The 26,476-nt window shown below is 33.8% G+C and overlaps 2 protein-coding genes across 2 annotated transcripts; one reads left to right on the top strand and one right to left on the bottom strand.

Annotated features, from left to right (window-relative positions):
* The first annotated feature begins 10,636 nt into the window (after positions 1-10,636).
* LOC111412232 (gibberellin 2-beta-dioxygenase-like) lies at positions 10,637-12,293 on the top strand. Its single transcript, XM_023043071.1, has 3 exons — positions 10,637-11,169; positions 11,424-11,772; positions 11,897-12,293. The coding sequence occupies exons 1-3, from the start codon at positions 10,760-10,762 to the stop codon at positions 12,167-12,169; spliced, it is 1,032 nt and encodes a 343-aa protein (XP_022898839.1). The 5' UTR covers positions 10,637-10,759; the 3' UTR covers positions 12,170-12,293.
* A 5,303-nt stretch (positions 12,294-17,596) lies between these two features.
* LOC111412233 lies at positions 17,597-20,214 on the bottom strand. Its single transcript, XM_023043072.1, has 4 exons — positions 20,085-20,214; positions 19,796-19,983; positions 18,509-18,671; positions 17,597-18,018 (listed from the first exon to the last, which is right to left on the bottom strand). Exons 1-4 carry the CDS (start codon positions 20,160-20,162, stop codon positions 17,812-17,814), a joined length of 636 nt encoding a protein of 211 aa, XP_022898840.1. The 5' UTR covers positions 20,163-20,214; the 3' UTR covers positions 17,597-17,811.
* Positions 20,215-26,476: the final 6,262 nt, after the last annotated feature.

Raw genomic sequence — 26,476 nt, forward strand, 5'->3', positions numbered from 1 at the left:
GGTAATACTGGCACGTCTAGAAAAATATCGAACTCTTTTTTTACAGGATCAGCAGTAATAGAATGGCTAACAAATGTAACAAATTTTCGGAGGCGACAACGACTTGGACCGTGGAGGCAATGGAGTCGTGCGTGAGTTTGTGGTTTGTGGAGAGTACATTTATATATTGTTATACTAATGCTATTATGGGCTAATGGTAAGTGGGCTGGCCGAATGAGTCAGATAGATGTAATGAAGAGGGGAGGAATTTTGTTTTGGTCTGGACAGAAAAGTAATGTAAAGCCCATAATCAATTCAATTGTGTGTTTTTTTTTTTAGCGGGTAATCGGTTCGGTTTCGATTCGACGACGTAAATACCATAACTGCATCATTATGAACCGGTTCATTAAAATCAAAATCATATCCGTCCAATTGCACCATCGGTTTAATTTTTTTCGCCCCATTCGGTTCGATTAACCGCGATTTTCGATTTTGACGGTTCAAATTGCCATCTCTAGACTTATCATAATGATGGAAATATAGAACACAGGAACAAAGAGGGTTACCTCACAGCTTAGAAAACCAATGCACAAACTTTAAATTTAAAATATATTCAAGAAGAGCATGCAAGACTTAGGTGTTGGGAATAGACTCTTTTAGGGTTTTTTTAATTTGTATTTTTTTTAATTATATTTGTTGACCGAAAAATGTGCCAACAGAATTTCGACCACGTTCCCAAGTGGACTCACCTCTTTTGGAAATGAATGAAATTCATATATATATAGAAAATGAAAATGGGCCTCGTGAGCTAATGGGCAGATCAAGTTCCAAGCCTAATGGAGGGCCCTATACGAGATAATTTTATAGGTATAACAATAGTCTCCCACATGGACTCATCTTTTCTAGAAATGAATGAAACTCACATAGCCCCCATTTGAACCCCATTTTGGGTAAAATGTTATAAAATAGTTATTTTTTTTTTTAAGAATGTGATTAAAAGGTACGAAAAAGTTTTTGAAATACGTGTATAATTATTTTATGAGAGAATGTGTGTGATTGAAAATGAGATTTGAAAAAATGGTGCTCAAACAAGGCAATATAGGTATAATGTGCCTTATGAGCTACTGTGCTGGACCAAGGCAATATGGAAATGGGCCTCGTGAGCTAATGTGCCAGACCAAGTTTCAAGCCCAATGGGAAAGCCCATATGAGATAATTTTATAGGTATAATAATAGTCCCCCAAGTTTAAGTCGTACATTCATGTGCAGATCAGACTTCGAAATATAAGCTGCCAAATATGCATGGTCTTACAGATTGCCTCAAAAATATGAGTAGCTCCAATAAACAAGGATTTATGAATTACCATGAAAATATGCATCGGTTCCAAATGGGTGAGGACTTACGAATTGCTTAGCAGATCCAATAAGTGAAGATTTACGAACTGTCTCAGAAAATATCCATGTGAGCCTGAATAAGCAAGAACTTACGAATTGCCTCGAAATATGTTGCATATAATTTGTCGAAATTTCAACATTATGCCCTTTATGATATTAGCTAAACCAACTTGTAATACGATAAAATATATCCACTGCACATGTACAAAATAAATTGGGGGTCCATTTACCCTTCCAAATAAGATAAAATGATGATCATAACAAACTTGTTAGTGTGAAGTAACATGATGCCTATAAAATAATAACAATAATGCAGATAACGTGGCATACGTACTAGCAGTAATGAAAATAGTATCATGAATCATGGGGGCAAGCTAGTAGTGACATGACATGGGCACTTGGCAACAACAATGTAATGCTTATGCTAACAGTAATCACAATAGTCCCCCAAGTCTTAGTCAAATATCTATATATGGGTTGGACTTAAATATAAGTCACTGTAATGAAACTGATGCAGAGATGAGACTAAATATATAATTAGTTGTAGTGATATTGATGATACTAATATAGAGGTCGACTCTGAGTTGAATATAAACAGCAGAAGTAGTGCTCTAAATGTAGGTATCTGTGATAAGCTGATATCCTTGCATGGGGGTGGCAAATCCATATCAAGGCCTTCCTCTATGGTGTTTGGTCCAACCATGAAAGGAATGAACTTCTAAGATAGCAAGGCGTGGCTCCTCACCCACTTTTTTTTTGTTGCAGCTCCTTTTTTTTATTTTCTTACCTCCTTGAAGTCTGTGCTTGGGCTTCCTCCATGGTGTTTGATCTAGCCATTGAAGGCTTCGTCTTCATGGGTAATAAGGTTGAAAGCGATAATTGACATCCTTGAACGGTGGATGGTTCATCCATGTCAAGAGCTTCCTACATGGTAGATAGTTCAACAAAACTTACGACGCCCATTTCCATATATGTGTGAGTTTCATTCATTTCCAAAAAAGGTGAGTCCACGTAGGGATGTCGTCGGGATTCTGTTAGTGCATTTTTGGGGACAACAGTATTCATTCACGGGACTAAACAAGTTAATGATGCGATTCAAAACGATGCGATGTGAACACAAAATCAAGGGAATTTTGAGAAGAAGAGAAGGAGGTAAGTTATATAAGTTCCCTTAAATCTCCTTTCTTTTCTTTTTTCTTTTTTTTTCCCTCTCTTTTGACATAGGAACTAATATTCTTTACCCTCAAATATGTGGGCTGCCATATTCAGACTTGTAAGTAATCTCCCTCTCTAAGAAACAAAACATGACACTAATTCAAGCGCCTTCCTCCAGAATTAGATTTTCTTCATTTACACGCCTCCATTTTTGTCCCTTTTTATAGTCCATGAGTTATTTTGATCATTTATGACATAAATTTGTTTCATCAGGAGCTCTACATTGTTACAAAAAAGGATAGGGATGAATCTTCTTATATAAGCAAATAAGAAAGACAAAACATCAAAAGAAATCAATCTCAACATGCCCCTAGTTCTGCGTTCTAGTTCTTGCATTGTTTTGATTTGGATAAAAGTAACTTGTTTATTGTGTAACTCAATATAGAAGGAAAGAAAATAACGGTGGAAACAATTTCCAACACTTAAGACATGCATTATTCTCTTGAATTGATTTTGATTTTCAGCCTATACATCGGTCATATCGTAATCCTATTTGTCATTGACTCTATTATGTCGTCATTTAGAAAAGTCCTAATGATGTGATTAACTATTAGTGAGGAATAAGTAATTTCCTAAAGATGTGATTGACAAATAGGTTATTTTTGTATAAGAAATACCTTTTAAATCAAAGTTTAAGAAAAGTTACCACCACTCATTCACAAATTCATGTGGCAATCTAAATACTCTACCTTTTTCGTCTTTATCTTTACTTTTCAATATGTTTGAAATATTTAACAGGAATCAATTTTTTTTATCACTTCATCCACGCTCAATTATTTTGTTACTAGGTCAAATCATGTTTTGTTGGCCTAAAACGGATATTAGTATTTTATACATTAAAAAGGTGAATTATGCATTAAAAAAGTTGTGCTTATAAGTATATTGCATTTATTTGTGGAAGGGTAATTATATTACCACTACAAAAATTGTTAGTTACACCCCAAATTTTTTATTTACTTAAATAATCTTAAATAAAATTATATAAGTGGGTTTTTAATATATTTATCACATAAAATAATTTATTCTTCCACCACAATCATGAAACCTTTAAAAATTTATCTTCTTTCCCAATCCCTCCTCCAACCCCCACCCTCAAAACTTCATCTTTCAATTAAGTTTGGCCATTAAAGAAATTAAATCTCTCTCATCGAAATTAAATTGAATCCATGGAAGAATAACGATTAAAAAAATATGTTTCAATGATGAAATTGATAGAATTTATTGTCATTTGCAACCCAGGCAACATAAATTTTTGAACTAAACATAAAAGTCTATTTAAAATATGTCAGAATTTTTTTCATAAAGATCCATACAAAAAAAAATAAAAATAAAAATGGAGCTTCTAGTACCGCATAAATTAGCTTAAATCATATCAATTTAACTCCATGAGTGATAGAAAGACGTTCCCCCCCCAAAAAAAAAAAGAAATGGATGAAGAATTGAGAAAAACTCCCAATAATTTCCATAATTTCAACACCCTTAAACTGCCATCTAGACATGGGGTAAGGGATATATAGAGGGAACCTTTGATTGGGGGATGTTGAAGTGGAGAACCAAGAGAATGAGGGTATTGATTCACATGTGAGGAGATTTTCAAGGGCTTTAGATTTTGCGCAGCCAAGAGGATGAGTGATTGTAATTGCTTTAGAATTTCAATGCTTTATTAAATCATTTTGTAGTATCAGAAGATTTTATGGGAATTCTACATGGGCAAGTTTTGTTTTTATTTAGGAGTCTTCATTGAGACTGTGGCATGCTACTTCATTATGTCTCGAAATGTTATTTTGGTTTATTCAAATATACACACACACATGATCAGTACACCACAATATTGTATTATGTTTTTTCTTTTCTTTTTATTATAATTGTAAATATATAGTGGTGTATTTATTAAAAATATATTTTAATTGTGGTGTGATTATAATGTGGTGTAGTAATTAAAATTTGTAGTGGTAATATAATTACCCTAAAAACCCACTTTCTTTAAAGCAAAACTAATATAGCAAATTATCAAAATACCCTTTAAGTTGCATAATGATTTTTACATAAATTTTTTCCCCTAAAATGTAGAGTAAGTTGGTAAATTTTTTTTTTTATCGAAATTAAAAATAGGCTACAAAAAGTACAGAGCATCGTGATTATCGTTTGCCTTGCTTTTCCAAATATTGGCTTAAAATATGCCATCTACATTTTTAGTAAATTATGCATGGGTCGTTTTGTGGCTTATAAGCACGTTTTATTGGCTTATAAGCACCAGATTCAATAATCATGGAGCATAGTATCAATCAACGACAATAGAAAATTATGTAGTCAAAAATTTGAGAGCAATACCAAATATACATGTGCAACTTTTTTCCTAATTAACAAAATAATTATAATAATCACGACGACGACGACGACGACAACAATAGATAACAGCTCTTCCCTTCAGTGGGAAATCCTACTATCTATTTACACTACAACCTTCTTGTCAATTAAGTGCCTCAAAATTTGGTCAAAGATTGGAAGATTGCGTGTTGTCTTGATTTAGGAAAGAATCATTAGAGCCAAGTGAAAAATGAAAGGAATAAATTGCATGTAAAATTAAGGAAATAATATTTGGATGCCGGATTTCTTTTTTTTACGTGGTTTTTCTTAATTTCCATATTTTAGCCTAGTTTTAGGGTTTGACTCATGCACTATAAATATGTGACTCCTCTTTCAGTTTAATTTAAGCCAAATTACTGTGTCGTTGTAATTCTCTCCATATTGTCGATTTAATAAAATGCATCGTTCATCTACTTAGTTTCTCTTTTTCTACTTTACTTTAATCTTGTTTTCGTGGTGCGATCTTGAATATTTCATTATTGTCATTAAATCTCAATCTTGCATCGCTTTTGGGACCAACAAGTGGTATCAAAGCACGGGTTGCAGGTTCTTCATGATTTGGTTAAGATTTTTCAATGATGAATTCGTTGAAATATGAAATTTCACTGTTGGATCGCAATACAAGATTTTTGTTGTGGCAAGTAAAGGTGAGGGCTGTGTCTTGAAGGATCGCAATATAAGATCCATCTTCACTTATTCAACAATATCATGCAGGATGTCTTGAAGGAGAAGACGGCGGCCGCTTGTGGCTCAAGTTGGAGCAGTTGTGCTTGACAAAGAGTCTGACGAGCAAACTGATTTTAAAGCAGAAGTTGTATTCCCATCCCATGGTGGAAGGAGGGTCACTGTAGGATCATCTTGCTGTGTTTAAGGAGATTGTTGCAGATTTGAGGACGTTGGAGGTAAAATATGATGAAGAGGACATGTCCTTGATCTTGTTGTGTTCACTACACAGTTCTTTTTCGTCGTTTAGTGATACTATATTGTATAATTGTGACACGCTAACTATTGAGGAGGTATATGGCGCCCTGTTTTCAAAGAAAAAGATGGAGCTGTTGGTTAGAGATCCTACATCTAGGGATGGAGATGCTCTGGTTACTCATGGTGATCGACGGAGGGGTAGATCAAAGGTGAGATACAACAATGTGTATTGTTATTACTACAAGAGGAAATGACACATCAAGAAAGATTGCGACAAGTTGCAGGGTAAAGGTGATTTACATGCAAATCATGTAGGGCAATCAGGTAACGAGACTAGCATTGTTGAGAATTTTTCGGATGATGGAGATGTGATGTTGGCTGTATCTGACGGGAAATCCTAACCTATGGAGTGGATTCTGGATTCTGCATGTTCGTATCATACTTGTGTCAATAGGGATTTATTTCAGACATATGAGATGGTAAAACAAAGTAGAGTTGTCATAGGAAACAACCATTCTTGTCGGGTTGCAGGAATCGATCGGGTTAGATTGAGACTACAAGATGGGACAGTAAGGACACTTGATCAGGTTCGCCATGTTCCAGACTTGACAAAGAATCTCATATTACTGAGTACCTTAGATGCAAAAGGGTATAAATTCTCTGGTGGAAATGGAATCTTGAAAGTTCAAAAGGGTGTCCGGGTTGTACTGGAGGGACGATAGAGATCTCAATTGTACATATCGGAGGGAAGCACAGAATCAATTAAGAGACATTTGGACAAGTTCAGTACCATGGTGGAAGTTCAGTTTGGTACAGTACCTCTTGTGGCGAGCTCTGAGTTGGTTAAGAACGCTGTTAGAGAAGGCGTTGGTGATTCCGCTTTGCCACCAATTTCAGCGGATACACTGTGTTCAGTTGCTAGGGTTGGACTCATTGAGCACAGGTACCGTGATGTCAGTAATGTATGGAATGCTTTATGGGACGTTGAAGGTGACAGCTTTAGCAAGGGCCTTCTGATCCGGTATGTGGTATGGTTTCTGCTACAGGGTGTGCTTCAACCCTATTTGGTCAATAGTAATTCCTCGGTGAAATTTTGGAAACTCAGGATTTGGGTTCGGGTGTTGCTTGTGGACACCGTGCAGAGAACGATGGTTTTGATGATGGAGAGTTTTGGTTACTGTGTTGAAGAGATTGGCTATTTCGATGGAGACGAATTTGAAATTTTGGAGTTTTATTTGTTGCACCAGAATTTCGAGTCAAGGTGGAGATTGTTAATTAGGTGCGTCAAAATTTGGTTAAAGATTGGAAGATTGCATGTTGTCTTGGTTTAGGAAAGAATCATTAGAGCCAAGTGAAAAACGAAAGGAATCAATTGCATGCAAAACTAAGGAAATAATATTTGGGCGTCGGATTTCTTTCTTTTACGTGGTTTTTCTTAATTTCCATATTTTAGCCTAGTTTTAGGGTTTGACAAATGTATTATAAATATGTGGCTCCTCTTTCAATTTAGTTTAAGGCAAATTGTCATGTCGTTGTAATTCTTTTCATATTGTCGGTTTAATAAAATTCATCGTTTATCTGCTTAGTTTCTCTTTTTCTACTTTACTTTAATTTTATTTTCGTGGTGTGATCTTGAATATTTCATTATTATCATTAAATCTCAATCTTACATTGCCTTTGGGGTCGACACTTCTCATAATAGGCGATGAAGATCAATTCAATCAAATGGCTAGACTTTATTCTCTATGACTCTACAACTATTAGTAGTTTTCTACACTAGGACCTCTTCCACATTTTCCCGCATTGTTCTATAGAGTATTACGAACACATTCAAGTCTTTCCAAACACGTGAGCTACCAGCCCACACTTCTGGCCAGCCATAGTTCCTAGTTCCATTGCTTTTGTTCGACCTCCCATTGTAATTAAGCCCCCGTTTGGTCCCCATTAATTTTCATTTCATTATATTTCATTTTTCTCTCTCATATTTTCAATCACACAATCTTCTATAAAATAATATTATATGTAAATCGAAATTTTTTTCTTTTTTCAACCACTCATTTAAAAAAAAAAAAAAAACACTATTCCACCTATTTTCATTTTTAAAAAATGGGGGCCAAACGAGGGCTAAATCTTGTTTGAATCCCATTGTTTTCAAAAAATGCATTTAGCAACAGTGTTATAATGAAAAATGTATGATTAAAAAATAAGAAAAAATTTTGGCTTACGTGTAATATTATTTTATAGAAAATGTGTGGTTGAAAGGGATCAAATCATTGTTGAAGAATGTATTTTGATGAAAAAAATGTGATTCCAACAAGGGCATATCTTATCTTAAAAATATTACATTTGCTTATAGGGATGTCAACGAACAAGCGGAAACTCAAGATTCAGGCTCGGCTCAAGTAAATTAAGTCGGACTTTTTTTGCCCGAGCTAAACAAAAGTTTAGCCAAAAAATTGAGGCTTGATCTGAGCTTTCGGCTTGGGCCTTACCAGGCCGAACTGGCTTTATTTTTTTTAATTTCTTATTGTTTTATATAACACATAGGTAGCACCCAGCTGCCTATTGTGTGTAATATTTTTTTTTACAAGTTAGCCTGACGATCAACATGAGCTGGCTCGGTCTCAACTCAGTGCCCCAAAATGGAGTTCGACCCGAGTCTTGAATCTGGCCTGACTGGAGCTTTTTGGGTCAAATCGACGAGTAAAATTGTCATCCCTATTTGCTTAAAATATGTTAACTATTGTTTTTCGTATTCAACTATTATTTTCCTTTGTCAGGCACCTTATGGTACATATGATAGGGGAGGTATAAAGGAGTTAAATAAAAAAATTAACTACCACAACATACTTGTATTATACATTTTATTCTTCACCACGAGCAATAGGACGCCAACTCATTCATTCTCAAAGTCCGATGGCGTGGTTGGTGCTAGGGAAGTAAGGAGAAAGTTTATTTCTAGCTTGTCGAAATTGAGGAAATTACTTTCTTTTTTGTATAAGACATCGATGTGATAGAGTTTTATTTAAATTGAGTTGATAAAAAAATCATGTTTTATCCACGTCTTTAAAATCAAAAGTTCCCTGATTAAGCTTCTTCTAACCACATTGATGATTGATCACCTTCGATCTATTTTATGAGAAAAAAATAACGGCTTCATATCATTTGTTATATGATATAATTTTTCTTTTTTCTTCGAAAGCAAACACATCTCTTCAATTAGATTTATCAACAACTACAAGATCGACAATGAAATTTGAGAATTTCCCAGTCACACAGAATCGAAAAGGCAAAAAATTGCATTCTTACCGAATTCATGAGAATGTGCAAAAGTGATTTCAAGTCTATGATAGATTTATCTTCTTATTAAATAATATTCTCTGAAGATGATTTTCATGTACAACAAAAACAATTTTGAATTATCCTTCAGCTAGAAATTTTGCAATGATATAGTTTTCCAAACCAAATTAAGAAACTAGATTATTATAATTTGTAGAAGTCAGCTGTTTTCTTTATATATTATACTTATTTATAAATTTTTTTTGTCAAATTTTTTTATTTAAATATATTCTACTGAAAGATATGTCTCAATATGGTCGACTTAGAACAAGGATTGATAAAGTAAGTTTGAATAGAGACAACTTTTAAAATAATATATATTTATATATATTATTCACGTCATAGGGAATTACTAACTAATAACTATGGAGTCGTGGTCATAAGTTTTGGAATTATAAATTGGTTGTGAGGTGTATATTATATGCAATTGAAGTAGTGAATTAGAAATGAACTACATTAATGACTACTTCCTTGTTTTTCTTAATAATTTGTGGGGAATATATTATTTATAAAATTAAATTACGATGAGTATATTTAGCCATTGTTTGACAACTATTAAAATGAGTTTTTTAAGAGAAAATGAGTTGGAATAGAGATTTTTTGGATGGTATGTGATTCAAGAGCAGGAAAAAAATTGAATTTATGTGCAAAATATTTTATTGTGAGAATGTGATTGTTTGATTGAAAATGAGTATGAGAAAAAAGAGTTTTGCTTTACGAAAATACTTGTTGTACATCATCATTCATACAATCCTTTACATAATAATGAGGTCTTAATAAGAAAGTGGATGAGGTTTTTTTTTATTTTTTTTTATTTTTACTAATGAGATTTTGACGCCATACAAATCTCGGCACATTATCTATTGATAAACAAATCTTAAGTTGTGATGTACATGTAGCATAGCTGAATGGTTGTCAAACAAGCTTAATGACATATAAGACATGTTTGGTATTGGAGATTAATTACTAGATAGTGTTTATTTATTTTATAATAATGCTCAATATTGTAGAGTTATGCGTACCTTGTTTAATTTATTCTAAATATAGATTTTTTAGTATATTTTGTTAAAACTTAATGAAATATATAGTTGAAAAGTCAGTAAAAATTGTAAATTTCATTAAATATGTGATTAAAACCAATTATTTACTTTGACTTCAATTTTTATCAATTTTTTAAGCTAAGCCAAACTGGAGCTTCGTTTAAACTTAGAAAAAATTGATCCATCAGCACAAAAATCTGTGATGATTGAGCCTAGTTTGGAAATTTGTCTTTATTTAATAAATAAAATATGTCTATATTTAATTGGAAGCTTTTTACCTTCTTTTTTCAATTTATTTATAATCGTTACTTTCTTGGACAAGAAAATTACCCCGTCGATAGTATAAATTGGCCTTGTGCCACACTAAGCCTCATATCCTTCTATAGTTTGTAACGCCTTCTCTTTTTGTGCATGACCATTTTCTCCATTTAAATCTCTCTTTCAATACCCTTATTTTACATCAATCTTCTTTACTCTTTCCCTATATTTTCCTTGGAATAACAATGGAGGTTTTATCTCAGCCAGTTAACGTTCTTGACAATTTCAATCACATCAAACCATGCAAATCCACATCAAGAAATTTCACTGCGATTCCAGTCGTTGATTTTTTAGACCCTGATGCAAAAACTAAGATTGTTGAGGCCTGCAAAGAGTTTGGATTCTTCAAAGTGATCAACCATGGCGTTTCATTGGAGTTTATGGCCAAATTGGAATCTGAAGCTGTCAAGTTTTTCAATTCACCCCAGTCAGATAAAGAAAAATTTGGCCCTCCTAATCCTTTTGGTTATGGTAACAAGAAAATTGGCCCAAACGGTGATGTGGGTTGGCTTGAGTATCTTCTCTTTGGAGCTCGGCCAGAAATCGCGAAAGGGAATGCTCAAGTCATTCTTCCGGGAATTTCAGAAATTTTATGGTAAAGGTTAAAAGTTTATGAATTAAGCTCTTTGTACAGATGAAATATATATAGATTTTACAGATGATGAGGTGACAAACTGGATTGGCTGATTTGAAGCTATTTTTCATCCAACATCCAATGAAATTATGCCAACTGGCAATCTATAAATTGTCCGACAAAAGTTCCTGCATGACTGAATGTTTATACAGTATTTGACTAGATTGAACTTCAAGCTAATATTTTTTTGTTTCTTTTCTTGTTTGTGAATCTAGGTCTCTTGTGAATGACTATGTTTCAGCAATGAGGAACATGATGTGTGAAGTTTTGGAAATGATAACTGAAGAACTGAAAATAGGGCCAAAGGACGTTTTGAGTAGGCTGATAAAGGATGAGAAAAGCGATTCTTGTTTTAGGGTAAACCACTATCCACCATGCCCAGAGCTTCTATCCTTGAGTGGTCGAACTTTGATAGGATTTGGAGAACATACAGACCCACACATATTATCTGTTATAAGATCTAACAACACATCGGGCCTCCAAATATGTCTTAAAGATGGTACATGGGTCTCTGTCCCACCCGATCACTCCTCCTTTTTCTTCAACGTCGGCGATTCCTTACAGGTAACCGTTTTGCCCTTTATGATCATATGCATTACTCGAAAACTCTATAATAAACAAGATTTTAACTTATTTTTCTTATTCCGAAACTCTGACGAGTTACTGGGGTATTGGTTTTGGTGTGCAGGTAATCACCAATGGCAGGTTCACGAGTGTGAAGCATAGAGTATTGGCTCATAGCTTAAAATCAAGAGTTTCAATGGTATATTTTGGAGGGCCACCTTTGAATGAAAAGATTACGGCTTTATCATCACTAATGGAAGATGGAGAAAAAAACTTGTACGAGGAATTTACATGGTCCGAGTACAAGAAATCAGCTTACAAAACGAGGTTGGGAGAAAATAGGCTGGGGTTTTTTGAAAAATCATATAATCGAACTCACGCCCCAAAAACGGTTTAATATATATACGTATGTTTAGATGTTGTACCCATCGCGTTATTTTGTCACTTATTTTAATATTTTCATTTAGTGATCAATTGTAACAACTACCGATCCCGAGTAATAAAGAAAATGTTTGTTTATCTTTCAAGAGCAATAATATTCTAGAATTTAAGCTAAACATGTCGAAGAGATAAAACATCGCAGAAAGTCGAATTATGTCTCTCAATTGTCTATAAAATTGTTTAATGCTAGGTTTTATTTGCTCTCCGTCTCTTTGATTATCTTGTTTGGAATATGTATTTTCTACTAAAAGAAGGTCCAACATGATGGTCTTCAGAATATGAGTGTCTTTAGGCTATTATTTGTCTACCATTGTTCAAAAACCTTTTTTTAAAATATTTATTTTTAATCACACATTCTTATAATAAAATATTTTATTCATAAATTCAAAAGCTTTTTCTAATATTTAATTACACATTTTTCAAAATATCACTATTGAAATTTTTTTTTTTTTTTTTTTTTTGAAACTTGGACTAAATTGTGATTGTCTTGAGATACATATTGAAGATTCTTTTGACATTGGAAATTGAGGGGCAGACTAACCAGAAAGAGTTGACCCTTGAAAATTATATATACCTGGATTCAGCCACCACTCACTCTCTCTCTGACATGACATTCCATCCGATAACGACTTTGACTATTCTCATCCATATAATTTTTTCAAATGTGCTACAAGTACACTATTTACCACAATTTTCCCTCCCACATGTACGAATGGCGTCAACGATTAAAATAATTACGAACCCCACCATTTGTGAGAGAGCTGTAAACATGTACAACACTTGTAAATATATCATTTTCCTAATTTTTTGGTATTACCAAAAAATTGCACCAATTTTTTAGGTCTCGTTTGTTTCTCATTTTTACAAAAATGAGAATGAAAAATATAGTCGTTATGGGCCCCACACAAGATATAGAAATTCAAATTTGATGGCTTGATGTAATGGATAACGTATTTTTCATTTTAATGAAAAAAAAATGAGAAACAAACAGGGGTTTAATATATTCGCTCAGCTTCATGCATGCTTGGCAAAGTTTATAATTATTCATAAGCTAATATTTATCACACATTTTATTTGATCCATAACTTTTATTCACTTATTATCTACACATTTGTAAGAGTCGCAGCTAATAATTTATAAAAGTTTCGCCAAGCATGCTCTTCGTTTTCGACCTATTTTTATGATAGTATTATTCTAAGTATGTTAGTTTTGTAGTGTCGTTAATATTGAATCTTGAAGTTCTATTTTAAAATTTTTAATCTTGATAACCTTTTATGTTGACAATTATTTTCGTTTTGTAGAATTAAAACCTTGACATGACTCGGCAAGCTAGATGCTAATTTGGAGAATACCAATTTTGACATCTCTTTGCTTGTTTGAGCTACACGGAATAAATAAATAGTGAGCATTTCAAACTTTGATTCCTTATTTAATACTGGAATTTCTTAAGAAGAGTAGTTCAAACCTCTTATATCCTATAATATTATTTTCATTCCGACCATTAAGGACTGACGACGCTACAAACTAATATATTGAAAAAGATGCTGATAAATATAATAAGTTCGATGGATTAATGGTGTGGATAAAAAGTTGAGCAAAACAAAGTCATTTTTGTTTAGAACAATCCCTGCTTGATCGCCATTATTTGGTCAAAATAATATTTTGAATAGTGAATTTTAGAAGAATCTGTGGTTAAAAAGTTGAAAAAAAAAATTAAAAACGGAAAAAAAAAGATCTTAAAAGTTTTAAGAAATAAAAATGAAATTAATACAAATATAAAATATTCAATATATCCCTAAACCGAAAACGATCCAACAGTTTTCTGTAGTGGGAAAGGCAAATAGGCCATCACATTGTTTGTTTTAGCTACGAGTTATTGAAACAAAATTTGAATTTAAATCAATCGGAATGTAATTAAGGAAGCAAAAGTGGATTTGAATATATCAATTTACATCCAATTTTACAATACGATTAGAGATACTCCAATGATTCAATTAACTTGCAGATATAAACTGTTTTTCATTTGTTGTACAGTACAAAACTGCAGCTGATTTCTCTGTCATTAACATTAATTAATCATTTATTAGTTAGTTAGTTGGCACACAAAGTTTTAGATTCTCCCATTTTTTCTTGTATATTAAAATAAAATAATAATTTATTTTATTTTTATTTATTTTTAATAATTTTCGATTAGTTTCCAAGCATTGTTCGGGCTGCCCACACCACCGCAAGTGTTCCAATTAATATGAAAATGGCAAATATAAATCAAATCTCTATACATAAATACTACAGCATGACAATTTTATATGTTTATTACCCCTATTTTGATTTTTATACAATATGGGTTTGTAGCTACGGCCTTTTTCCGATAGATATAAATACACCCATATATTCGGATACTTGATTTGACGTTACATTTATAACATCTTAAAAGCAACTTGTAATAACCAAACAAGAAACACTGTATGAGTCTGGCTACAGCCGGCCAACTCTTAAGGCCACCATCATGTATTTAGACCTATTGGCCATTGCACTATCTGAGATATTCTTGATTTTAGTACAATTTCATCATTTTCTTTTTCCCAACTACCAGAAAACAAATTACAACGTTAATTAATATCAAATTATTGAAAGCAAATGTCTTCCAGAAGGACCCAACTCCTTGTGTTTAATGCTAAAGGGATCAGACCGATTGATTGCGATAATTTACATGTATTGTTGCATCAAGTGTTTGAAAACTGGAAAATTGTCAATTTTTCATCGAAAATTGTCAATCGAGAAAGTCAGAGAAGTGTTTCAAGACGTGTTACTGTGTCACTTTCTTCGAAAGATTATTTACCTTGCACCATATTTCCACAAGCTGTAGCAATCTAAATCTATTTACTTGAGATTGAATTTCTCAACAAAGATTTTCAAGAAATGGACTTTTACGTGTAGGCCTCCTTTGTTTTTGGTCTATGTGGCAATGGTGAAGAGTAGTAATGCATTCATTGAAATTTTCCAATTTTTTTTTTTTTCGAGTTCCTTAAAAATGGATTCGAAAAAAGAGGTTCGTTCCTGTAAATGCCTTTTTGGATATTCTTTAATGTCTCAACTATTCACAGAACGTGAGAAGCGGAGTCATCTGCTTTCGGAAGAAATCGAAGAATTTCTTTACAAAGCTTTGCTTCTTCTAGTTGGCCTGTGGAGAGGAGAAGGCGGAGAAGAAAATGTCTTTTGCACATCAAATTGTTTTTTTTTTTTGGCAAGTTAGCAAGATGGAATATATATCTCATATTCGGTATCCTCATTTAATATCTAAAAAGAAAAAGGTCAAAGCGACCGTAAGGAATGACGCATTCGAAAGGCCAATCACTCAAGAAAGCTAGCAATACAACTAGCTAGGCCCTTGTATGATAGGCAACTATGCGGTTTGGCTAGTATGGTCCATGTGCCGTTTTTCTTTTCTATCCGCCTCTTCTTCGATCCGGAATTCCCAGTACCCACATCCGATCGAAGTTCCATTTTAGTGCCCCCAGGGTTGACCAATCAATGTGTCTTAGTGTTCAAAAGTCCTTTCCCCGATAAAGAAGCAGTTGATTTTGACCAATTCTCGATGCCATTGAATAGGAAATTAGGGCCATTTTGGAGAGCATTTACACTATACTTGGCCCCTTTTTTCATGAAAAATGAGTTTTTTAATAATAATTTTTGAAGAATGTATTATTAAAAAGTAAGAAATGTAAAATCATCAAACCAATTAACATTTGGAGAGTCTTTCTCTTATGTAGTCCTCAACCTTCAAAATAAAGGTCTACGTCTCCAAACTTTCCAAATCACTGAATTTGAGTTCAATAAAAAATCGCAACTTTTCAGTTGAAGATTGATAACAAATGTTAATTGGTTTGACGATTTTACCTTCCAACTTGAAGTCACGTGGATAACTTTCACGTTGATGGATTCAATTTTGTAGTGATCCAAAAGTACTTATTACACCTAGATAATTAGGTATATTTTTTTCCAAAAGTACTTATTACACCTAGGTAATCTTTTTTGAAGGATAAAAATGGATTATCCCTACTCTATAGATATACAATACTATTTGTGTTCCCTAATTGACAAGGAAAAACTATTAGGAACTATACAAGAATATTGTCCCATTATATGCACTTGGAGAATATCCTATATGCATATGGTCTTCCTTGAACCTCTGAATTAGTAACATCATGTAACTTAATCATGAACAGCATAGCTTCATTGGTCGAACTGTGGCTGTGTAAGTTTCCAAAAAGCGTTCAAAGATCATTGTAACAGATATTCGTAACTAAGCCCCCGTTTGGTGCACATTATTTGGGAAAATAATACATTTTTCCATCAAATCAGCCTACAATATTTGACTTCAACACTTTAAGGTAGGATCCATGATGTGATGTTTAAAATGCATTTTTGTTGGAAAAATGTGGAACAAATGACCCCTAACTCGTGTCAATAGTTGATTCCGATAATGATGCCAATTCAAGTTCAACAAGTCCCTTTTCTACGTAATATTGCGAAAAATATATTCACTATGATGATAAATATCATTCTAGCATGCTCCTATGTCACATTATTCTTAGAAGTTGCAACAACATGAAAGTATATTAAAAGAGGTTGTACAACTAAGAAGTAGGGAAAACTCATTACGTATTCGTATTTGATGCATATCCAAGTTTGGATACTCTCTGATACCCTTAGATATGTATCAAATACATGTTTTTTTTAATCATTTTATATGTTTCTATATTTTTTTAAATTTTCGATATGCATCAAGTATGCATTCTTTAATTATTTTCATACATATCCTACACATATCGAATATGTATTTTTTTAATTCTTAAATAACTTGTTGAATATTAATAGAAAATACACAATTAGTTTATCGAGAAAATTAAATATCTGTTTTAAAGAATAATCCAAAATGTGAAATATTATCGAAAACTCCTTTGACACTCTTGAAAGTGTTGAATTGTTTGAAGTGGCTAATGTAGATGAGCAATAGTTAGATAATATTATTTTGATGATACTAAAGAAGCTAACATTGACGACGTTCAAGAAAATTGAAATTTTAACAATTGAGGAATAAGTTAATATGTTTTAGTATTTTATCTTATTTTTATTATTATGCTTCTGTTTTAATTTTTATATTAATAAAATTATGTTGATTTATAACACGTATCCGCATGCCCTCGTTTTTCTAAAAAATCGTATCATCATACCCAAAATCATATCATATTCGAATTACATATCCGTATACGTGCTTCTTAGCTGTACATGATACGACTTCTTTAGGGCACGTGGTATATATACATACAAAATAATGTGCAGCAGAGTTGTATAGGCATGTATGTGGCCTTTCTCAAATAGCTGAACAACTTGAATGAAACCAGGATTGTAAATTCTGGATCCTCAAGGTTGAATAAGAGATTATTATGTTGATCACAAGTACATGATGTCAATGGAATAAAATTGTTCACTGATCAGACGTCACGTTAAGCAAAATATATTGAAGACTATTTCTATACATATGTGTAGCTTTGTAATTTCTGCTGCTATAAACAATTTATTTTCAGCATACTAACATTACATCTTCCTTTCTTTAACTTGGTCTTCGAGTAAACTGACAAGTTGCTTTTTCAACTGTTGTTTTACTTCATAATTAGAAGCCAATTTCCTAACCAAATTCTCTTTCATAATAAGAAGTTCAGATTTTTTATTTTCGGCCGCTGCTATCTCAGAATTATTTGGACAGATAAGGTTGCCTTGAAGTTCTGAGAAACTGGACTTGAGCTGAAACAAGAATCAAGCATCAAAATGACAGGCAAGTATTCAATAAATTTCTTATAGTTCGTATTACAGGAGATTGCTTCTCTCCCTTTATGAAGATCAAGGGAGTTTGATGTTGCCGTATTAAGTGAAAGGTCAAGCTAAAGGGCCCCAGTGAAGGTGCCTTATCAAGAAGGACTTACCAATAATTTTATTATTGGACAAGCGAAAATGTTACAAGTTAATCCGCGACAAAATATGAATTCTTTGGGAGTTCATAAAAATCTAATGGAACATGCTACATCATATTGGCAACACTGAATCTCTCAGTTACAATTATGCAATTTTGTTAAGCTAAGTAGGGATAGGTCTTGGTTTCACCAAATCAACCACAACTCTTAACGGTGATGGTAGATATATTCCACTACGAAGTGACTTATTCAAAATGAATTTTCAGATTTTGCTTCATATTTTAAAACAAATGAAGATGAAAAGAATGCTCAGTTTCCCTTACCTCTTTAACCCGGCTCCTCAGTTTCTTTACCTGGACTTGACATTCATCCACAAAGTTGTCCACTTGGGCCTTGAATTCTTCCATTTCACAACTTTGTGAGCTATAATAGCTCTCTTTCTGTTTTTCCAACTCCTCCAATCCTTCCACCTCTTTTTTCAAAGTCCTAAAATAAAGAGCTTACAGCATCACCTAGCAACACTAAGCAATTCTCTCACAAGTATATGAAGTCTGGGGATCAATATTTTTAGAGCAAAATATTACTCTTGAAAACAGAATTCAGTACATACACCTTGCTAAGCATTTAAAAAGGTTTAGTCTGGTACTAAGACATTTTTACTCTATGAAGTGAGGGAAGTACCCCTCAAAACAAACTACTAAATTAATTTTAAAATCGTGGAAGTACAAGGATTTGCTCATAACAAAAAATGAGAAGATAAACGAGCACCCCCCTCATCTGCATTGAGGCTTAGCATTGAAGCAAGTCTCGATACAGGCATAAGCTAAGATGCACTGACACGGACACATGTCGGATACGTCGACACGTGATTTTTCAAAAAGTACTGACACGACACATTACTAACACGTCAATTAAATATTTAAAATTCTTCATTTATATATTATAAATTTAGTTTTATACTTCTTTTTAATTTTTCTTGTTTAAATCGTTTAAATATGAGTATATATTTGTTATTTGTTAATAAATTTTAGTTAAAAATGTCCAAGGAGTGTCGGAGACTGACACGCTATCTTAGTTTAAGTGTCCGTGCAAAAAGGGCATAAGCCTTGTCAAATGGCACACTTCGAGATGATCAATGAAAGGTGTGCCTCAAGGCATCCCTTACACTACTATTCAAGACAACGCTGCAAACTACTATTGTGGCAGATTCTTGCTAACTAAAATGGGGAAGCCAAACTTACATTCAGTTATCAACATACAATCTGGACCTAAATCATTATCATTGAAATTTAAAAATTTACATTTGTTCATTTGGACTTTGCCCGAACTCATAATTGGCTTCTTTAATAAACAATCCTTTCAATTCGCAGTGAAAAATAAGCTCTATTATTGAAGGGGAAAAAGAGGAATTCATGCACAGGCTTACTCGAGAGCTTCTGTTCAGATAATCAATTCACATTCAAAGAGGAAAACAAAAGCCCACATTCCTCAATTCCCCAAGGCAAATAATCACAAAATCACATGATAATCATTTCAGGATAAACAACAAAATTAGAAATCCTAAAAATACAATTAATTTAGAAATTAAATGTATGGTAACAAACGAATACCTAAATTTTTGGAGATTACGAAGGTAAGCAGAGTCAAGGCTATCGATTTGAGACTTGAGAGAAGAAATGACGAAGTGTTGGTGAGCGATTTTACAGTCGAGTTTTAGGCATCGCTGTTCCATGGATCTGATGTTGGCTATATTTGCAGCTAATAACTGAGATTTACTCTTCTGAAGCTCTTTCTCTGCCTGTAAAAAAAATTGCAAAATTTGAAATTGAATCAATAGCAGAAAATTTTCAAAATTTCCAAATTACAACAGAAGTATAAAGGGAAAGGAGTGAACCAAACCTGAAGGAGAGAGAGGCGTTGGATTCTTGTCTGCTCCATCTGTTCCAGCCTTTCACGGAATGCTGAAGGAAGCGCCATTGCAGCACCGGAGGGACAGAGAGAGCCAGTGAGAATTTAAAAATATATGCTATTCATCGCAATTAATTGCTCCTACGGTCACTGTCCATGTTTTTTATTCATCCCTCAGGTTTAAAATATCGAATTTTCGTCATTGAATTTAGATCCATATTTTCGATTGCTCAACAAAGTTTAAAATGTCGAATTTTGACCACAGAATTTTAGAAAATGATGTAAGTTACTCACTAGCATAATTGCTGAACTTTGGAAAATATCGAATTTATAGTGAATAATGTGCAACATTTTTTAAAGTTCACTGATCAAAACTCGACATTTTCTACTTTAGTGAGTAATTAAAGACATGAATTTAAGTTCAGTGATCAAAATTCGACATTTTAAAACTTTAGTGATCAATCAAAGACATGAACCTAAATTAAATGACCATGGAACAATTAACTCCTATTCATCGTCACTTAATAAGGAAAAATAGCAGCAGAGATCCCTAAGATTGGATATGTTTGCACTTTGGCCTCCAACCTTCAAACAGTAGCATTTGAGTCTACATTTTATTTTGATGGTACTTTTATTCCTAGTGGACGATTTACATATATCATGAGGATAGTTATAATCACGCCACAGTTTTGTTAATTACACTACATCATAAGGAACCTAAAGTTCTCAATTTTTATCTTCGTAGCACTTATATACTTATTTTTTTTGAGACACATTCTTATTCACAACCTTTCATTAATTAATAGATTTCGCATTTGATAATAGTTTCGATTCAAAAAGTTTGATGGCAGGGCATAAAATGATTTAATTACCCATCGTATTTTTGAAAGACAACAAATGTGAAAATGCAACAAAAGTATTTGTCGTCATTTCAAAGCACGAAAATATAATATTTTATAGTTACCATCGTCAAGGACAAGATATGGACGGAATAACGAATTACAAAGTTTAGTAATTAATGAGATAAATTTAAAGTTCAGTGATGATTCAAGTAATTAACCTAAAATACACTAATCGTACAAATCAAAATAAGGATAATAGACAGGGTAAAATTTTCATATTTTCCACTCTAATAGTACATCTTGTTTAGGAATTTCTAAAGTTCGAAATTAAAGTTTTCAAAAGGAGCAAATTTAGTCCAAAATTAGGAACTAGTTTTTCATCTGGGTTGTATTCCTTACCTTCAGGAGATTAGCTAGTTTAGTCCTTGACATGATCATTATTGGCATACCTCTCGAGAAGTACTACCCAAGGACTCGTATATGCTAGCTCAACATAGATAAGTTATGGAGTCCTCAGGGTATGATGTGTCCTCGAGACAATGCTCAAAGACTATTATCATACTTCCACGATATTTGGGCGATGACATGCACGAGGTAAGTCCTAGGGATACCTTTTACCACCCAAGAAATATGTGTTCTTGAGCACTTTCCTTTGCTTAATTTCAAAGACCTTATTTTTTAAACCCAAAAGGATTCTACTCTCTGATGACCCTAATCTCACCCAAACTTCTCAATCCAAGACTCATATACCAAGGAAGAGTCCATCTCAACAATATTGCTATTAAACTATGATTGGCCTTGCAATTATAGCACAAGTCCAATATCCCTCTCAAGTAGGACTCTTTAAGATAAGAATATTCAACTAATTCAGTCATACCAAGAGTGTAATACCAGACTCTATTAATATAAATATGCAATTCATTATTCAGGAACGCTTTTACATCATTTTCAGTCAAAATCTCACACATAAATTCTCTCTCTAACTTAATCATCGAAGTGGTGATGAGGATACGCCTCGACACCTTGGTTTCAGGTACCGAAAGATCTTGTTCGTGCCCATTCTAAGTCATCAAGCTCAAAAATCAATAAGTATGATTTTTTGTAGCATCATTGGCGCCGTCTGTAGGAACCACTACCAAAAATCATAGTTAATACACGTTCAGATTTTCCTCCAGCAATCTCATCTGCTCCAAACCCTCTTCTTCTTGAAGATCTCCTTGTTTCTGAAGAAGAGTTATAAAAAATACAAGCAGTTTGTTTCTGCTAGAACCTTTGAAGAGTTCAGCCAACAAGTTGCCACGTTAACTTAATTGTTGAGTAAAAGGAATTCGCATCCATTGCCTGCACTAACGCCATCAGGATTTCATGGTCGATGTTCGAGTTCGAGGCCCTTGTCCTCTTCCTGACATTGATGGAACTAGACCTTGGGCATACCTTACATAGCCTCGGCCTCGAGATCAATCAACTTACAACATCATTCAAGATGGCATTACGGCGGGCCTGCTTCGAAATACCCAATGATCAACATGGTTCATCCCTAATACTCCATTCACTTTCAAAATACTATCATATCCCTTATCAGATAGATTCAAGTATCCTCATATAAAAGAGTACGACAGGACTACCAACCGAATCAACTATCTTAAATGTATATTCCGACGTCATGAATTTGCAAGTTGCACCAAATACGGTCATGTGTAATGCTTCTTCGCAAACTCAAACTAATGCTACCTAGAATTTTATCACAGCAGTTATCTCTATCCTCACCTTCCCATAAGGTGTGAGGCATTTAAAATATCCTTGTCAAAAACTTTGCCAAAATTAGTGACTGGTCTCCTGACCTGAGGTGAAAAATACATTAACATGGAGATAACATTAAATCTAAGGAAAATTGGCCTGACCTATAAACAGATCAAGCTTAATGTTATTCATGACAAACGCTTGAGGAATGATCATGGTAAGGGAAAAGTCCCTGAGGCTAGAGGCAACGGTCAACCTATAGTAGGAATCATTAATATTATTATCGTTGGTATAGTATCAGGAGGAGACTCAAACGGTAGATGTAAGTAGTATGCTTGACAATATACCTTGGCTTCAAGAATAACTTATAATAACATTGAAGACATTACATTTAGGTCAAAGGACTTAGAAGGTATATCACCTCTTCATGATGATGCCTTGGTCATTTCGATGAATATGGTTAACTTTAAAATGAAAAGGATCTTGATTGATAATGGAAGTATAGCCAACATTCTTTCTTATGAGGTCTTTATTAAGGTTAGAATTTCGACAGTACAACTCAAAGAAGTTAAAACTCTTCTTCAAGGATTTGGTGGTGGAGTCATCATCGCGAAAGGGGTTACCGAACTTCCTTTACCCTTGAGTTCTAACTAGAGACATATGATAGAAATTACATATTTCCAAATAGTTGTGCTTCGATGGCTTACACCGCCATCCTGGAAAGACCATTGCTCAATAATATCAAGGCTATTATTATATCAAGATTCCACTTTGCTATGAAATTTCTTTTAAGTAATGGCGTAGGGTTTATACGTATAGACCATACAACTACTAGATAGAGTTATGTTACTAGCGTTCAGGCAATAAACACTGATGTCACACAACTTTCAACGTTTGAGCTCGAGTAATGATGGAGACTTGCTCCAGTGGAAGAACTAATAGAGGTCGAGCTCAAGCATGGAAAAAAATGACAATTGGTCGGGATCTCAACATCACTCTCATGGTTGAACTTATTAGCTCATTTTCTTGTAATATTGATATTTTCGCAAAGAGGGTTGATGATATGCCTGGGATAGATCCTAAGGTTGCAGTCTGCAAACTCAATGTTAGCCCAAGGTCTGAACCGGTCAAACAGAGGAAGTGACAGTTTACACCAGAGTATTGGAAGGTCCTTTGTGGTACACTCATTAGTGATGAGTCTATTCGGAAAGTTCAGTATCCCAATTGGCTTGCCAATGTTGTTCTTGTAAAAAAGGCCAACGGCAAATGAAAAGTTTTTATTGACTTTATAGAACTTAACAAGGCATGTCCTAAGGGCAACTATTCTCTATCTCAGATTGACAACCTCGTGGATTAAGGATGGCAATGGTTCGGTTCAGTTAAAACCATCACTGAACCGTCAATTTTTTTGTCATACCATAACCACACCATAGCCATGTAAATCGGTTCAGTTTGGTTCGATTCGGTTTGTATCTCGGTTCGGCTCGATTCGATTCGATTAATAACTGCGAAAATAAATTATTTTTTATAGGTTCATCCGTCAAATTGATATAAAACAATTTATAAAAAGAGAGACAATGAAAATAAAAACACAATATTCCAAATGAAAATGCAAACATTATCCCAAATTTAAATTACAAAATACAAATTTAACAAACAATATTATGAATATAACAATACTAAACTTTTCTTTCATTCTTGATTCTTGTGCATTGTAGTTACTTGATTCATGTTCAATAATTCAAAAGTTTCAACCTTAACTCATATTCAATCTTCATTCTTCCCCACAACTCTTATTAGCATAGGTCAACAATCAAAATTGATTCCTATATAGTAAATAAGAAATGTAAGTAGAGAATACAACGAGATTACCTAATTTAGAATGGTTTTAACTAAGATAAAAAAATGTACCTATTCGTCAACTTCCTCCTCACTAAACCTTGTCATCCCTAATAAAAGAATGATTTTATAAGAAGGGTAATCGGTTTGGTTTCGATTCGACGGCATAAATACCATATCCGCACCACCACAAATCGGTTAATTAAAATCAAATATCATATCCGCTCCATTTCACCATCGGTTTGGTTTTTCGCCCCATTCGATTCAGTTAACCGCGATTTCGATTTTAACGGTTCAAATTGTCATCCCTATCGTGATAATACATTGGAACATAAGTTATAAGCTTCCTTAACGCATTTTATGGCTATCATCAAATCCTTAAACTGAGGAAAACCAATAGAAGACATCCTTCATGGCTGACTCCACCATATATATTGTTACATGGTCATGTCTTTTAGTTTAAAGAATGCAGGGACAACATATCAAATATTCATCAACAAAATATTCACTAATTTGATTGAAAAAAATATTGAGACCTATGTTGATAACATAGTAGTCGAGAGCAAACAGGTGGACCAGCATATTTCTGACCTTGAAGAGGAAATTCACGACGCTTAGAAAGTACAAGATAAAATTAAATTGTCAAAATGTGCATTTGAGGTAGCTTCGAGAAATTTCTTGAGCTTCATGATTACGCACAGAGGGATAGAGGCCAATTCAAACAAAATATAGGTCTTGGCATCCATGGAATCATCCAGAAATAAGAAAGAGGTTCAAAAATTGACAGGTCAGGTCACCGCATTAGACATGTTCATGTCACGGGCAATGGACACATGATTTCCTTTCTTTAAAGTTCTCAAAAGTAATCAAGGCTTTGATTGGAATGAGAAATGTGTGAATGCTTTCCAAGAGCTCAAAAAAAGTTGGAAACTTTACTAGTTCTCACAAAACTCGAGCTTGGAGCTACTTTGTTTCTATACTTAACCGTTTCTCAAAATACAGTGAATGGGGTATTGGTGAAAGAGGTTAACAAAGCTCAACAACCCATCTACTATATAAACAAAGTATTCCTCGATGCAGAGACTAGATATAGGTTGGCCAAATAGCTTACCCTTACCTTGATCATAGCAGCATAAAAACTTAGACAATATTTTAAATGTCATCCAATTATGGTGTCAACAAATTAGCTCCCCAAGCATATATTTCAAAAATTCGACATCTCATAAAGGTTATTAAAATAGGCAATCGAACTCAAAGAATTTGGTATAAAGTTCAAACCTTGACATTCTATTAAAGCAATGCCTTAGTTGATTTCATTGCAAACTCACCCTTAGGCCTCGAGGGCAAACGATAACCCGAGTAATAACATCTTGGACACCTGAGAAATTTTTGTTGATGGAACAGCCAACAAGTAGTTTATCTTACCTTCACTTAGTAGATTGCCTTCTTCTTTTTATGTTTGTTTTAGTTAGGCTTGCATGCTCCGCATATTTTTACTTTACAGTTGGTCGGACCTGCGTGCCCATATTTATTCTTCAATTTATTTGATTAGTAGTTGTCGGGATGACATCTCAATAAAAGTTTATTCTTTCCATCTTAGATGACACTTAAGCTTTGTCCGCATAAGCACTCTAAAGCTTGCCTCGTGCAATCACCTCTAAGCATTTTCTCGGGCAAGCAATCTTAAGTCTTGTCCCATGCAAGCACCTCTAAACCTTGCTTGCACAAGCACTCTTAAGCCTTGCCCGTGCAATAACTACTAAGCATTGCCACAAGTAAGAACTTTTAAGCCTTGCCTCGTAAAAAAATTCTTAAGCCTTGTCCCGAGTAAGAACTTCTAATCATTGCCACGCACAAGCACTCTTAAGCATCGCCTTGTACAAGCACCTCTAAACCTTGCCCCAAACAAGCATTCTTAAGGCTTGTCCTGTGTAAAAACCTTTAAGCCTTGTCCCATGTAAG

The sequence above is a fragment of the Olea europaea genome, chromosome 16 (assembly GCF_002742605.1).
Source record: "Olea europaea var. sylvestris chromosome 16, O_europaea_v1, whole genome shotgun sequence".
Taxonomy (NCBI): Eukaryota; Viridiplantae; Streptophyta; class Magnoliopsida; order Lamiales; family Oleaceae; genus Olea; species Olea europaea.

Coding starts and splice junctions, on each gene's coding strand:
- LOC111412233 (XM_023043072.1), bottom strand. CDS start 20,162: ATGGCGCTTCCTTCAGCATTCCGTGAAAGGCTGGAACAGATGGAGCAG. Junction 19,984..20,084: donor AACGCCTCTCTCTCCTTCAG/GTTTGGTTCACT, acceptor TTTTTTTTACAG/GCAGAGAAAGAGCTTCAGAA. Junction 18,019..18,508: donor TGAGGAGCCGGGTTAAAGAG/GTAAGGGAAACT, acceptor TTCTTGTTTCAG/CTCAAGTCCAGTTTCTCAGA.
- LOC111412232 (XM_023043071.1), top strand. CDS start 10,760: ATGGAGGTTTTATCTCAGCCAGTTAACGTTCTTGACAATTTCAATCAC. Junction 11,170..11,423: donor GGAATTTCAGAAATTTTATG/GTAAAGGTTAAA, acceptor TTGTGAATCTAG/GTCTCTTGTGAATGACTATG. Junction 11,773..11,896: donor ACGTCGGCGATTCCTTACAG/GTAACCGTTTTG, acceptor TTTGGTGTGCAG/GTAATCACCAATGGCAGGTT.